This window comes from Eptesicus fuscus, chromosome 1 (assembly GCF_027574615.1).
Source record: "Eptesicus fuscus isolate TK198812 chromosome 1, DD_ASM_mEF_20220401, whole genome shotgun sequence".
NCBI classification, from domain to species: domain Eukaryota; kingdom Metazoa; phylum Chordata; class Mammalia; order Chiroptera; family Vespertilionidae; genus Eptesicus; species Eptesicus fuscus.
In genome coordinates, this window is record NC_072473.1 from 132,852,068 (window position 1) to 132,868,349 (window position 16,282).

The following is a 16,282-nucleotide window of genomic DNA, read 5'->3' on the forward strand; positions in this document are numbered from 1 at the left end:
CTCTATTTTGCCAGTCTTGTTATGACTTATGGAAATATTCTTAGTCTTGACATCAGTCATTGTAATCAAAATCACCTTGGACAGTTTGTTTAGCACTTAGGTTTCACCTGCAGTTTGTTTTTCTTCATCATGCTCTATAACATATCTAGGTTTGACATCTACCTTTCTGAGGCTTTATAGCTTAGTGACTTTGCCTGACTCATATGTTGTGGGGCCCACTCCTCTGTGTTGTACCCCTTTGTCCCTGTCCTGCTCATGCTATGGCAATTAGGTCATAGAAGAGAAAGCTATGCTCTGGGTCTTTGGCCAGGAAGAGTCATTTCTCTTCCATCTCAACTTTGTGCTTATAAGTCAGCTCAGTGCATTTGCATAGCTGTCAGCCTGTTAAGCTTGTTTCCTGTCAACTCAACTTTCATCCAGTTTCTGGCCCTGGGGCAGGTCTTTCCTTTGGTATCTTAAACCAGCTTAGAAACTTTTGAGTTAAATGGCCAATCTTTAGTCTAATGTCCCATGACGGGCTTTAACTCGGATTGAAGTCAGGTCTGCCCAACTCTTGGGCTGTTTGAGGATGTGATTCTCTTCAAGCAAGTCCTTGAGGCAAAAGCAAGTCCATGGCCACTGAAAGCCCCCCAACTGTCTTCCTGAGTATTTGGACACTCTCATATTAGGATCCAGCTGATGATGGATACTTCACTGGGCAGAATCAAAAACCCTACAATTTAAAATTTACAATTGTTAAATGGTTAAAATTCTGATTTGACATTGTTAAAGAGCTGTCCTGGCTGAAATGGCTGACCCTTTCATCATTTGATCCCCCAGTGTATGTTTAAAAAAAAATAGCATAGAAGTTGGGAAAAAGAAACTGGTAAGCTCTAAAGAATATATTATATTTTTTCAAAATTCCATTCCCTGTCAAGTTTCCAATACTAAAATGAAAAGAAAAAAAAATAAAATGTAAAACTTAGATAATATCAGGTGAACTCTGTTCTACACAGCTTGCCTCTTTATTGAAACCTCCTGTGGCTTCATAAGAAACTCACTGAAATATCTGTTAATGAAAAGCTGGATAGCAAGAAAGAAATAATAACGAGATTTTTATCTTTTTGGCAGTCTTTTAATAAAATAAAATGAAAGGAAAGTGAGTTCATTTTAATTAATGAAAGAAACATGGATTTCATCAAGTTGGAAAGGCAAATAAACATTGTTTGGGGCAAAGAGCATTCCTCTGTGCTTCTTGGTAAGAGCTGTTGAGCATTGCTCCATTGGAACATGAATTAGGTTTATTATAGTTGTCTTTTCAATATTTGTTTTCTTAGGATTACCAAAATCTCTTATTTATAAGAGCTTATTTCCAATAATAACCACAGTGCTTGACACAGTATTGGTGCTCAATAAAATGTTCTTGAGTGGATGAATAAGGATTCATCCTGAAGGATTTCATTATCTACTTGGGAAGAAAAGACACAAACACGCACAAAAATAAATTATGCTTCTTATTATTTTATGCATTGTTAAATTTTCACTATTATTATTCTTTTATCACTATTAGTTTTGTGGTGTCTGTACTAAGTCCTAAAGGTGGGCAGTCTCCATCTTGTTCACCTCTTCCACAGGGCCCAGCATAGCAGGTGTTCCACAAATGCTTGCATAATGAACACATACCTTGCCATTAGGATCATCTTGAGATAGGTAAGAGGTTCTGGAGAATGGAGCTATCTCTGGAACTGATGGGGAGCAGAGGGACTGCAACAGAAGAGAATGTGCTCAAGGTGTGTGGTCCATGGATCAGCAGCACTAGCATGACCTGGGGCTTGTTAGAAATGCAGCTTCAGCCCGGCTAGCATGGCTCAGTGGTTGAACTTCAACCTATGAACCAGGAAGTCACAGTTCGATTCCAGGTCAGGGCACAGGCCTGAATTGCGGGCTTGAAACCCAGTGTGGGGCATGCAGGAGGCAGCCGATCCATGATTCTCTTTCATCATTGATGTTTCTATCTCTCCTTCCCTCTCCCTTCCTCTCTGAAATCAATAAAAAGAAGAAAGGAACGAAATGCAGATGAGTGGATTAGAAAACTGTGGTACATCTACACAATGGAACACTACACTGCTGTAAAAAAGAAGGAAATCTTACCATTTGCAACAGCATGGATGGAACTGGAGAGCATTATGCTAAGTGAAATAAGCCAGTCAGAGAAAGATAAATATCACATGATCTCACTCATTTGTGGAATATAATGAACAACATAAACTGATGAACAAAAATAGATCCAGAGACAAAGAAGCATCAATCAGACTGTCACACCTCAGAGGGAAGGCAGGGGAGGATGGGGGTAACGGGGAGAGAGCAACCAAAGGACTTGTATGCTTGCGTATAAGCTTAACCAGTAGTCATGGGCAACAGGGGGTGGGGGCATGAGTGGGAGGTGGGGGAGCAATAAGGACACATATGCAATACCTTAATCAATAAAGAAAAAAAAATTTTTTTAAAGAAATGCAGCTTCACAGACGCCCGGACTTGGGTGACGCACATTCAAGTTTGAGAAGCACTGCTTTTAGAGGCCTCATCTGACCACATGATGCTGTGGGAGAAGATGGATCTTGGGAGCTACTCCACGTAGGAAACGTAGAATCCTGAACAGGCCTGGACAACTGCCTGGATGTAGATGTACCGCCACTTCCTTATCCACTCACCTATTGATGGGCACTGGGGTTGCTTCCATAGCTTGGCTATTGTAAATAATGCTGCAATGAACATAGGGGTGCCCGTATTCTTTCCAATTAGTAAACACCTGTAATCTTGTGGAATCACCCCTATGTTTGGCAATGCCAAGGTCCCCAGACCCATATTCCAGGGCCATAAAGAGCTCCCCTTGCTGTCCAAGGGCAGGGCTCTAAGTTCCACCCCGCCCATCCAAGTCCTTGCCCCTGCCACCACCACTTTATCTGGGTTCCTGACACAAGTTACCAGAACTGACATACCGATTTGCTCAAGGAACAGTTTGCTATTAGATCATTGTAAAAGTGAGGCAATTTAAGATTGTCTTTAAGTTCTGCATTTGCATACTAGGGAGGAGCCTTCCTGAGTTATTTGTGGGCATAAGGGCGGGAGGATGGGGCGGGGGCGGGGGGGAGAGGAGGGAGGAGGGAGAGAAGTGTCTATTTGATAGGAAGATGGGAGGTATGAGAATCCCACTCAAGTACATACCAAGATAATGACAATACTGTGTGGTGGGCCAAAGTGGGTTTCATAATCTTGTTGGCTTTTTTTTCCTTCTAGCTTTTTATCTAGCCTTCACCCCTCACTCACTACTTGATTTCACTTTCCTCATCTGTAAAATGGGTTGTAAGGTTTAACTGGAATCCTGCAATGTAAAGCGCTTAGTAAGGTGCCTGGTACCTGGAAAGAGCTGGATTACTATTTGCTATTATCTCTGCTGCTCCATTCAGCAAGTAACTGGGGTGCTGGAGGAAGACACCTCAATCTCCCATCCTCCTAACCCCCAAGCCCTGTCGTGCACTAGGGAAGCTGATGGGAAAATGCTGTGCAGAAGGCAAAGGGATGGTAGCTGCAGGGAAGGACTTTTGTAGGCCCCAGGCAACCTCTTCGCCCAGGAGCACCGCCCCCCCCCGCCCCCCAGGTTTCAGCAGCAGAGCAGCGGGCGGTGTCAGCGGCCACGGGGCTCCTCCCGGCCAGCGCCAGCGCGGGCCGCGGGCGGGGCTCCGCTCCCGGGTGTCCTGGGCGGCAATATAAAGCTCCGCAGAGGCTGTAGCGGGGGCAGCGGCAGCACAGCGGGCGGGGACCAAGACCCAGAGACCAGAGCAGCAGGCACCGAGGGGCCAGCACCATGAGCAGCAAATGCGACGTGGTCGTGGTGGGGGGCGGCATTTCAGGTCAGTTGCGACTGAGCGCCTTTCCAATCCCTGTCCAGTGCGGGGCGGCCGTGGGCGGGGGCTGTGCCCAGGAGCCCCTAGATTCTCTGAGCTCTGGCGAGGATCTAGGGAGTCCAGAGCGCCGCGTATAGAACCCTCCCTGAGGGATAAGGTTTGGTGAGCCCCTGGATTGAAGCCTGGGGCTGGAAGTCTGTTGAAGGTCTGGGCCGAGGCTTTGAATTTCTCCCTTGGAAGGTTGCCAAGCCTGTGCATGCAGTAATATTTGAAGCAAGGGCAGAGGGGGAGGGCAGGGGAGAGAGTCCTACTTCGGGTTAGCACAAAGGTCTGTCACTTGCCCCAAGCAAAGGTAAGTCATTTGTTCCAACCGGACCTGGACACTCCACACCCACATTTGGAGCAGGCATGCACCACAACGGATTGTTATCTTGACCCCCAGGAAAACGACCTTGAGCAGCTCCCATTCAGAAAAAAAGGGGGTTGGACTCTGGGGCAATCTATTGCCAAAGACCTTCCTGACCCCGATTCCCTGTGGTTCCATGGTTGTCACAGGCCTACTGTGGGCTGCAGGGGTTTCTTGGCAAGTGTCTCTTCTCCCCTCATCTTGCCCTCCACCCCCTCTTGCCCTCCCCCCCTTCCCCCAGTAGCTCAGGCCGCTGGTGAGGAAAAACTTGGCTCTCTGGCCCAGCTTGGCAGGGATGGGGACAAAGACTACCCTCTTAGAAAAAGGGGGTGGGGTGGGGGGCACCGTTCTCACAGGAGGAAAGATGGAGTCAGGAAGGGAGCGTCCCTCTGAGGAGGGTCAGTCGGGTTATATGGGGTGGGATCCGTGGGAATAAGCAATGCTTCCAGAACAGCCTGCTTAGCAGGGCCTCTTGGTGCTTGAGGAATAATTAGGCCACCCAAGGATGTATTGGTTAAGACTCTGACCACATCTCAGGAGCAGGGATTGGCCTGCTCCCTGTGAGGCTGGCAGGGCAAAGGTGCTCCGACTGTGCTGTGCCTGGTGAGGAAATCAAGGCATTGGATGTTGGGTGCTGCTCCTGGTACTGGGTAGTTTCCTCCATTTCAGCCTTACTCGGCTTCAAGTCAGACCTCAGGCTACCACTGCTGTTTGCCAGGCCCTCCCGAGCTCACCCATGCCAGACTTTGTGCCCAGTGCTGCAGGTCCATAGATGTGTAAACACAACAGCATGCTGAGGTGAGCCAAGGCTATATAGATTTCGTTTTCTTTCAGCAGTTTTGATATCTTCTCTCCTGGAAGAACTTGGACTTCAAAGTACATCTATCTAGGTGTTTTAGACGTATTACTAAGTGCCTCTTGATGCTGCCTTATAAAGCACCCCATCTTATGGAAGCTGAAGGGTCTCTTTCCAGGCCCCCAAAGTCTTTTTCTTGCCCAAAGTATGTCTAAAGGGTTCAGATTCTTCTACCCCCTTATTTGTCCCTTTCTGATTTGTATTCCAAACCTTCAAGCTCACGGAAGTTATGCTAAAGTCATATGGGAAGGATAGATAAGGGTTTAGCTATTTTTTTTCAAGCAGTGGTGAATCTCTACACTCACCCCCAAACTCTCAAAACAAGGACCTTCTGAGCAGATCTTCCTTTTCTCAAGAACATTACATGGAATAAGCATTGTTCTAAAAACCAAGAAAGCAGGGTTCCAAGGCTTTACTCAATTGCTCGATCTGCTACATGAGGATTACACCTATTTCTCATGGCTAGATCAATTTGTCATGGCTAAGGTCATTGTGAAGATCAAGTGAGTATGAAGATAGCTTTGCAATTTTGACATATGACACAATGTCCTACAAGTGTTTTGCTCACTTATTTAAATAGACATTAGGGTAGGCTGTGGTAAGGGATGCAAAAAATGAATTACATTGTTATTGCCATGGAGATTTGTCAATCCAGGAAGGGACTTGAGATACCCAAACAAGGCAATATAAAGTAGAAAGCAGTATGTGCCGCAAGAAGAGTCCGTTCATTGATTCATTCATTATTAATTCATTCAATGAACATTTACTTCCTATCCCACATCTTATCCCCAAGAGAATGAAAGATGAATTACACAGGCCTGTTGCTCCTGGGGTGCTCACAAGCTGATGTGGCAGACAGAGTCATGGAAAATTAATACTAATGACCTATGATGATAGATGCTTTAGTAGCACATACAAAAGTTCTAGAGAAGGTGATTAGAGAGAATGTCAAACTCTATCTGAGAAAATCTGGGCAGACTTCACAGAGGAGGTGACAGTTGAAGTAGGTCTTAAAGAATGAATATGAATTTACCCGAGGACTAGATGAAAAAAGCATTGTAAGCTAAGGAACAGCTTCAAAGGGGATGGGAGTGGAGAGATATGCAAAAAAGGTGAATGGGCCATGGCTGGTTAGAGTCTCATCCTGATGATATGCCAAGGTTGCCGATTTGATCCCCAGTCAGGGCATATATAAGAATCAACCAATGAATGCATAGATAAGTGAGACAACAAATCAATGTCTCTCTCTCTCTTATCAATAAATAAAAAATTTTAAAGGTGAATGAGATTAGGAGGACACATTTCCAGGTATAAAATAAATAAATCATGGGGATGTAATGTGTAGCATAAGGAATATAATCAATAATGCCATAATAACTTTGTACAGTAGCAGATGGTTCCTAGACTTATCGTGGTAATCACTTTGGAAGGTATATAAATGTCAATCCCTATGTTATATACCTGAAACTAAGATAATATTGTATGTCAGCTTTGACTTTAAAAAAATTAATTAATTTACAAAATCACAAATATGTGAAAGAACATGGTAGCATGCTCAGGAAACCTTGAGAACTTCAGTGTGGAAAGTTGGAGAGTCTGGTAGGGGTCCAAACTACAAAGGTAGTTTGGCATGAATTGTGGGGAGTCTTGTATGTCATCCTCAAAAGGGTTAGTACTTTCTGTGGTCATTGAATGGACACTGAGGATTTTTCATTCACCAAGTGGCATCTGTCAATGGACAGAATTAGCAAAAAGAGGGACATGAGGAAGAGGAGAGCAGGTTTGGGGGAAAGATGAGACATCTGGAATTGGAGGTGCTGGAAGGACACGCAGGGAGAGATGTCTAGCAGGTAAAACTGCAGGGAAGAAGTTGGATTTGCAGAGAAGTTTTAGTTGAAGCCGTTGAAGTAAATGAAATGATCCAAACCGAGAGTGTAGAGAGAAGAGAGAAGGACCAGGACAGGACTGAAAGAGAGGGTGCTTATCTTCACCACATGAAGGAAGATATTTCAGTCATTCTCCATAGTTTGATGAGAGAGATGAGGAAACTGAGAAACTGGAAAATACTTTGTTAATCTTAGCTGAAATGTCATTTCCCAGGGTGGCCTTCTTAAATCCCCCCAGATGGAATTAGATGCCTCTGTTTAACTCTCCACTTCCACATTGTTCTTTTCCATGAGTTTTTAATTGTTCATATATTAGTGTAATTACAGGCATACTTTGTTTTATTGCATTTGGCTTTTTTGTGCTTTGCAGATAATGTGTTTTTTACAAATTGAAGGTTTATAGCAAGCCTATGTTAAGCAAGTCTATTGGAAACATATTTACCAACAGGTTCAGATGAAGATGAGCATTTTTTAGCAATAAGGTATTTTTAATTAAGGTATGTTTGTTTTTAAAGATATAAAGCTATTGCACACTTAATAGACTACTGTATAGCGCAAACAGAAATTTTATATGCAGTGGGAAACCAAAAAAATTTGCTTGATTTGCTTTCTTGTTATATTCACTTTATTGTGGTAGTCTGAAACTGAACCCACAATATATCTGAGGTTGTCTTTATATTCAATATCTTTATTTTCCACTAGACTATAAGCTTCTGGATCCTGGAAAGGTATCTTTTTTCCTTCCCAGAGATCCCCCAACCCTCAGCCCCAGAGCTCTGCCTGGTCCAGTTAGCACTCAATGAATGTGTTGAATTACAGAACTTTACACCAAACAAAGTAGCAATTGATTTGATCTGAAATTCACATCCATTTACTACCAAGCCTTTTGCATTTCCTGCCAAATCATGTTAAGAATAGGAAACATGGTAAAATCGGAATTTTAGAATTAGTTAGGTGACTGACTCAATGATTTACATTTAAAAGTGTCTGATTTTAGTTCTGATTTTTAAACTTTGTTAATTATTAAACTTGGTACATTCTGATAATTCTCTGATAGTTTTTTTAAGCTGTCAGCAAATTTTAGTCACTCCCATTGAGATAAATAGAAGAGCACTGGGGGGTATTGCTGGTTAATATATAACTTCTTTTTTTCCTGTTTGAAAAATTCCAAGGCAGTTGTGAAACAGCTTTGTAGAAATCTATGTAGTATCTAGATACATACCTACTGATATGTCTCTCATCTAAGAAGCAAGTCATCTCTGAGTCTTGGCAAAGTAGCAGCATTTTCCAGGAACTGGACCATAGCAGATGGTTTCTGTCTCAAGGCTCAGTTTCAGTGTTTGGGCTGGTGGAACCATGGAAACTATCTTTGGCAATTCTGGGCGGGCTCTTGCTCAGTCCTCAAAATAAAAGCTGCTAAAAAAAAAAAAAAAAAAAAAAAGGAAAGTTGAAATAGAAAGAAGGAAGTTTCTGCCAGGCCTGAGAGAAGAGATTCAACCATCTGAGGGTGGCAGGCCCTTGGCTAAGATCCTCCAAGAATTGGAGCTAGCCTTCAAAATTGTAAGCAACACCTGGCAGGTGATCTGTGCACCCAGGAGAACATGGCTGCTGCAGGCTTCCAGGACTGGTCCGGGCAGGGAGTGTCAGAGATGGTCGACGAGGGATCATAAGCTGAGTGAGGGACATGGTAGACAGATATGACCTGTGTGTTAATAGCAAAACCACCTCCTCATCTTGGATGAAGAAAGATGAAGAACATCCCTGGGTTTCTATAACCTATGCGAATGTTTTAAAAACAATAATTGTGTAGAAGGGCTTGGTAATTTGGATGTCCCATTCAAAGAGACGGTATAGAGAGGCCATATGGCAAAGTTAAAAGAGCATATACTTCGGTGTCAAACAGATGCGTTGTCAATTCCATTTCTTGTACTTACCTATTGTATTGCCTTGAAAGTTCCATAACCTTCTTGTTCTTCAGCTGTCTCACCTTTAAGATGAGATTTCGAATGCTTTTGTGGCAGAGGATTAGAAAGGATGCACGTGATGGACTGTCCACTATGCTAGCATTAGATGAAATGTACATGAAGGATTTTTTTTGGAGAGGTGGGAGTATTCTTTTAATAATGTGAATTACAGAAACAGTACTTATTTTGAAAATCTGTAAATTAAAGAAAAGCACAAAAAGAAAATGAAAATTAACCATAATTGATCTTACAAAAAACTAACTACTGTTACTATTGCCACATATATTTTCTTTTTGCAAACCATCTATCATATTTGCCACATCATTGGTAGCCCTTTTAAAATAAGTAATAACATTATGAATGTTTAGTTATATCTTAAATGCTTTTCTTTTTTAAAATGTCTTTATTGATTAAGGTATCACATATTTGGCCTCATCCCCCCATTCCCATCGCACACCCCTCCCCACACATGCCCCCACCCCCCTGTTGTCCTTAACCGCTGGTTAGGCTCATATGCTTGCACACAAGTCCTTTGGTTGATCTCTCCCCTTTACTCCCACCCTCCCCTACCCTTCCTCTGAGGCCCGACAGTCTGATCCATGCCTCCTTGTTTCTGGGTCTGTTCTTGTTCATCCGTCTATGTTGTTCATTATTTCCCCTAGATGAGTGAGATCATGTGCTATTAGAAATACTTATAAGAACCGAAAATGAGACAAGCAATATTAAATGCTTTCCTTTTATATGATCTTGATAACTTTATCTTACTTCATATGATTATATTTAATTTATTTAACCAATCACCTCTGGCTGGCTGAACATCTGTATTTTTAAATTTCTGCTATTTTAAAGCTATTAGGAATATCCTTATACCTAAACCATTGTGCATAACTCTGATTATTTCTTTAGGAAATTCCTAGAAATAAATATTGGTAATCCTTTGAAAGCATTTAATAACTGTTGCAAAATTGTTATCCCAGGAAAGTTTTACTAATTTACTTTATGGTGGAATTTTAAAAATGGGCTTCTTAATTACTTCCATAGAAAAACCACCATTCCCCCTCCACAACAATATAGAGAAAAACATGGTTATCCACCAGTTTGCAGTTGTAATGTAATGAAGTTATAGGTCTAAAAATTATGTCTTTAGTTTTATAAAATTTCACTGGCGGCAAGTAAATTTTGCCTTCTACAATATGTTGGCAAACTGATTTTTGCAAGTACTATTTTATCCCTACCTTATTTCACTAGAAACATCTTTTTCCATACTACTTTAAAAGTTTTTGGATACCATTCATCCTGTGCTTCTAGAGGTGTGACATCACTAATTAGATAATTCTGTTGTCTTTCAGCATAGTAAAGAAAATAGCTCTGTAAAAAATAATGATCTATGATTAATTATTTTTACCCATCTAGATAAGACATGAATATAGTCTTTGTTCAAAGTCTATTGTAACAGCTGATCAAACAGCTGTTTCCTGTTTAAATTTAAATTTCCTCTCTAGTTTGCATTCAAATCCTATGTTAGATTTTAATTTATTTAGGAGTCCTGTAGGATACAGTTGACTTTCAGAATAGCCCTTTTATGCTCTGCCAGTTAGTCAAAATCAAACAGTCCTTGTTCAGCACTGATGATAAGCACACACAAAGGCATATGCTCAAATGAGTTATACTAGTTCATCAAATGTGTTTTCCTATCTTTTTTCTTCAGGGGAGGAAAATAAATCATGTTTGCTGATTTGTTGATTGATTGATTGATTCATTCATTTATTCAATATATCCTTATCAAGTGCCATATTTACCAAACATTGGGCTAGGTGTGGGAGAGGCACATCAAGCAGAGGGAGACACATACAGCTACATACAAGCAGATGCTGAGGGGTGGTGGGAAAGAATCCCAATAAAGATCATTTGGTTCTGATGACACAAGGAGAGGAGGATGGTAGCTTTATCAAAGGACCTGAAGGAAGATTTGATGATAGAAATTATTGGAAAGATAATCAGCCAATTTAAATATTCCTCCTTAAAATATAGCTTAAGTGGTTGAGATTCAAATATGTGCTCTAATATACACAGGGCATTGACATTTCAGTTTCACTCTTTTTAATGTTGGCCCTAAAATGGCAGTGTAGTGGATGCTGTAGTGAGCTACCCAGCCCTCTTCAGGATAGTTAGTCCTCCACCTACGGAAAGTGTTGGATGCTGCTGGTTCACAGGTGAGTCCCTCTCTGGAAATTGCCCTTCACTGAGAGGAGCTGACTCACCCAAGGGCATTCCTTTACCCTGGGGGTACTCTGCAACAGATATGTAGGTATAGAGGCCTGGCACGCTCCTTGCAGGATTGACCAAGGCCTCCATTGTGACTGTATTCAGTTCAACTCCTCCCTCTGCACAATCCTGTTTTCCTTACTGCTTTACACGTGTTTACCCCTGATGAAATTTCAACACACAAATTTCTCTCAGAGGCTTCGTACCAAGGACCCTAATACAGACAGACAATAATTGAACAGCATTTTTGTTATGCATGTCAAAAGTGTTCTAACCATAAAGCTTCAGTCAGTTGGAGGTGGAGGCCATTAAAATACTTGTGTGTTGGTGTGTTTTTTTTGTTTGTTTTTTTTAGGATAACAAAAAAGCCAGAAGGGCCTGGGAATGTGCCGAGTCAGAACATTTTGAATTGGCATGTGGAGAGATATGATCCTCTGTGTAATTCAACAAATGATTTCAGGGCCAGAAAATCTTTTTCTTTTTCTTTTTCAGTAATCTACTACTGGTAAAACAGTTGGGAAGAGGAGACAATTGTCCATTTAATGTAAATTTAGGATTACTGAGAAAGGCAGGAATCCTGTGCTCTGGGTCCTGAAGATTCTAAGCAGCCATTTCTGTTCAAATTGTAAGCACATCAGTGGGAGGGATAACCAGCCCCTCAACTGCTGACTTGCGTGATTGATGTACATCAGAATGGGGAGGGTACTCGAAGCAAGGTGCTTAGGATCCAGCAGTGCAGAGCAGCTGGGAGACAAAGACAGACTTTCCCTACCGGCTCATTTTCTTGAAGATGATTACAGAGCATAGAAAAAGACTATATATAATTCAGAATTATATAAAGTCCAGTGGTGACAACACTTTGTTTCATTCCAGAAAGAGAGAGAGAGAAACCCTGGCCTTCTCAGGCCTGTCAAACCAAACCTGGTAGAGCTAGAACTACTAGCATTGTGATGGCATTAACACTTGAGGATTCTGTTCTCTAACTGTAAAAGACAAAGCACAAATTATAGAAATGCTTGTAAAAGAAAATTGGGGGCTAGTTTTTAATCCTGTGATTCAGCCTCTTACATTTACTACCTACCCAAAATCTTTGCTGGCAGCATACCAATCTATCTGTGTGTCTTCTGCTAGTCTTTCATTTAGAAAACATCATGTGAGGGCTTCCTATGAGCTAGGTGTTAGGAATAAGAAATCAGTTCCAGCTTAACACATGCACACACACACAAATAATGACGTTAAATTATATTTCCTGTGCCTATTAATTGTTGGCTCATTTACAAAAAAAGTGTACTTTTTGAATGGAAGAAACATTTGTGTTTCTTCACCTTTGGAGTAAGAATGGATGGTAAAATAATTTTGGTTTTGGTTTCCAAGTGTGTCCTCTGCTAGCTTGTTTAGTCTCAGTCATAAATGGTGTGATATTCGTGGCTTTCTGAGGGGTAAGTAGAATTTCATACATGCGTTTTATGTTATCAGAAATCAGGTTGCATGCAGGAGGGGTTAACTCTGAAAGGAAATCACCTGGTCCTAATTGATAAAAGGCAGAACATCCAAAATACACTGCCTGTGATCTTCTTTTCTCCCTTTATTCCGTTTCCTCTGACTTAAAGGAGAATGTGTCCAAAGGGAAATTGAATTTTCTGTAAATAAATCAGTCTGCCAGTCCACAATATTGAACTTCCAGTGGACAGATCTGAGAAATGGGAAAAAGTACAAAGAGGTTGAGATGACTGTAAGTTAAGGGAGGCAAAAAACATTTTGTGTGCGAAAGAAAAATGATTTGGGGTTTATGCTTGTTTTATTTCTGGGTTTTACTTTGTGAACAGAAAAGTATGAGAAGCTGATGAAAATGAGAAAGCATTTTTCTCCTATTGTGTTCTTTTAAAGGTATAGTTAAGTAAACCAATGTCTTTTAAATCTGGCTTCCTTCCCTATAGATGAATTCCTTTGAAAGGAGTTTGTAGGTTTAAAGATTGAGAGGGTTGGGGGCTGATAAGAAGGCTGAAGGGATTAAGGAAAGAAAGACTCAGGGGCACAGACAACAGTATGGTGATTGCTGGAGGGAAGGGGGGTGGGGGAGGTAGTAGAGGGTAAAAGGGGGATAAATGGTGATGAAAGGAGACTTGACTTGGGGTGGTGAACACACAATATAGTATACAGATTATGTATTGTAGAATTGTACACCTAAAAGTTATATAATTTTATTAACCACTAGTCACCCCAATAAATAAAATACATTTTAAAAAGATTACTTGAAAATAAGTTTTAAAACAATCTTTAAAATTAAAAGTATTAGTGAATTTTAAATTTCCAATTAATATACAGTGTGTGTGTGTGTCTGTGTGTGTGTGTGTGTGTGTGTGTGTGTGTGTTAAGATGTTTTAATACCTTTTCTTAGAAAATAGGGATTAAAAAATAGTAGCATTTAGAATTTAAACCAGTCTTCAAATCATGAATTCTATATATGAATTGTTGGCATCGTTTTTCAATATTTTCCAAATACAGTGGATGAAGACTTCAATGACAATGAAAAATTATGTTTGTGAGTAATTTGTAAACTGAGAATTTATTCAGTCTTGCTTCTAAAAGACTGTGTGAAGAACAAATAAAATTCTTATGCAAAATAGAGTAACAATAATATCTGCCTCATATTTCAAGATCTTGGTTACATATGATTCTTGTACACACAAAAAAGGCAATATTAGGTTTTTATTTCTCAACAAATACATCCTTCCTATAAGGTGGTATGTGCAGTGCCTTGATTTGTATAATTTTACATTAAGTGAAAGGTCAGAAAAAGATTAAGAATGGGAACACAGGTTGAGGGCTTATATTACTCTCACACTATTATTTGTCTAGTTAAATATTGTTTCCTACATGTTTGGCCTCTGAGCCTTATGGTATAGGAAGTTTGGACCCTATAGACAGTTATATAACTAATATTATTTTCCAAAATAGTTTCCATGACCTAAGAAAAGATTTTCCAGCTTTTCATGCCATGTATTAACCAGGCACTTTAAAACATCCCAGGATCCCACAGTTTCCTGCTTCCCTTCTACATCTTTGGCTGCTCCTCCAGCCTTCTTTGCCTACTAGCTGCGCCTCCACTGTCCCCTTTTTTGGGAAACAAAACTGTCTTCAGACCAGTTTTCAAGATGAGGTTCTTGACATTTGTAGTAGATACCGTAGGAGTCCTACCATCTGCCCTTGGCACTCACTCATTCACATACACAGGGTTTTATGGCTTCTGATTTCTGCAACTATTTGCCTGAGGGCCTTCTATGGCCAATGGAGCCCTTCTTGCCTCCCATCCGGGACACACAAGCAGTGTGGTGTGGTTAATGCCAGGAATAGCAATTACTTAGGACTGACAGGATAAATAACCCAGATTCCTCACCTCTTTGTTGGAATCACTGAGGCATGTTCCACACCGTTTCAGAGTCTACTTTTAAATATTAGATAGGAAATACTTTCCAATTTTTTGAGGAACCTCTATATTGTTTTCCATAGTGGCTGCACTAATTTACAATCCCACCAGCAGTGTACAAGGGTCCTCTCTTCTCCACATTCTCCAGGTTCAAAATAGAGTTCTGACCTGTCCACCCCACTGTCTCCTTGATCTGGGGGTACTCACGTGGTCCACTGTAGTTCTCAAAGCCTGCTTGTTTACATTCCATCATTCAGTCCAGCCCTTCTCCAGTCCACTCTTCTTTTACTATGATAAAATATATAATAAAAATGTACCATTTGAATCATGTAAAGTGCATAATTCAGCAGCATTAACTGCATTCACATTGTTGTGCAACCACTGCCCACCATCCATCTCCAGAATTTTGACATCATCCTAAAGTAAAACTATGTGCCCATTAAACACTAACTCCTCATTTTTTGTATTTCTCAGCCTCAGGCAACCCCCATTCTATTTCCTGGCTCTATGAATTTGAGAACTTTCAGAACTTCATATAGGTGGAATCATACAGGATTTGTCCTCTTATGTCTGGCTTATTTCATTTAGCATAATATCTTCAGGATTCATCCACCCAATCTACTCTTACAATGAAGAAAGAATAATTTGTTTTCAATGGGAAAAAATTCACCTTTGATATTTTTAAGCTATACAAAAGTATTTATTGCTGACATGAAGCCAATGAAGTTGTTCAAAGATAAAGTTGATTATCCATTGGCCTCACCCCATCCTAACCCTCCTGGGGTGACCAGTGTTAACAGCCTGAGATGTATCATTCTAGACTTTTTTCCTGGTAGGGCAATCTTTCAAAAATATAAATCTCACGAGGTCACTCCTTTGCTTTAATCCCTTCAGTGGTCTTCCTTAAACCCCAGGATAAAGTCCGAAGTGATGTCTGTGGCCCTGACACACTGCAGACTGAGCCTGGCCTACCTCGGAAGCTTCATCCCCCATCATTTTCTTCCACTCACACTGTAGCTACAAGGGCCCATTTTGATGTCATTGAATAATATACCACAATTTCTGGCCTTTGCACTTGCCCTTCTCCATGTGGAATCTCTTCTTAGCTCATTTACTGCCCACTTATCACTTTGGTAAATCTTGATCATCTTCCAGAATTTATTTTAAAACTCACTTTTTTTGGGGGGGGGGTCTCCTTCTCTGATAGCCTTCTGCAAACTATACTTTTCCTCCCAGTTATACCTTTCTGGCACCTGTTTTTATACCTTTTCTGCCTTCTCTAAGTTCCTGGTTCAGTGCCTGCACCTAGTAGGTTCACAGTAAATATTGTTTGGTTCATTAAATATTTCTTTGATAACTAAATTTAGAACTTCAGGTTCAAAATTGCATTTGGGCCCTTCTGTGTTGTCCCTGTTTTCTGGATGACTTTATAATGTAGTTGTTATGATGCATTCATAATTATTATAGTACCTTGTTGGCTAGGAAAATTATATTTTTAATGAACAAATGTCTTCATTTTCGCTGAGTTTTCTCATCCCATTTTTGACATCCATATCCTCAGCAGTTACTTGACTGCGGCTATGGCTCTAATCTA

At 40.8% G+C, this 16,282-nt stretch overlaps 1 protein-coding gene across 2 annotated transcripts in view; it reads left to right on the top strand.

The window, feature by feature from the left end:
* The first annotated feature begins 3,790 nt into the window (after positions 1 to 3,790).
* Positions 3,791 to 16,282, top strand: part of MAOB (monoamine oxidase B) — a 67,613-nt gene continuing 55,121 nt past the window's right edge. For both annotated transcript variants that reach the window (XM_008153023.3, XM_054714334.1), the window contains exon 1: positions 3,791 to 3,890. In XM_008153023.3, coding sequence (XP_008151245.3) covers positions 3,845 to 3,890 — 46 coding nt within the window. In that variant the 5' untranslated portion in view covers positions 3,791 to 3,844. The remainder of the gene's footprint in view (positions 3,891 to 16,282) is intronic.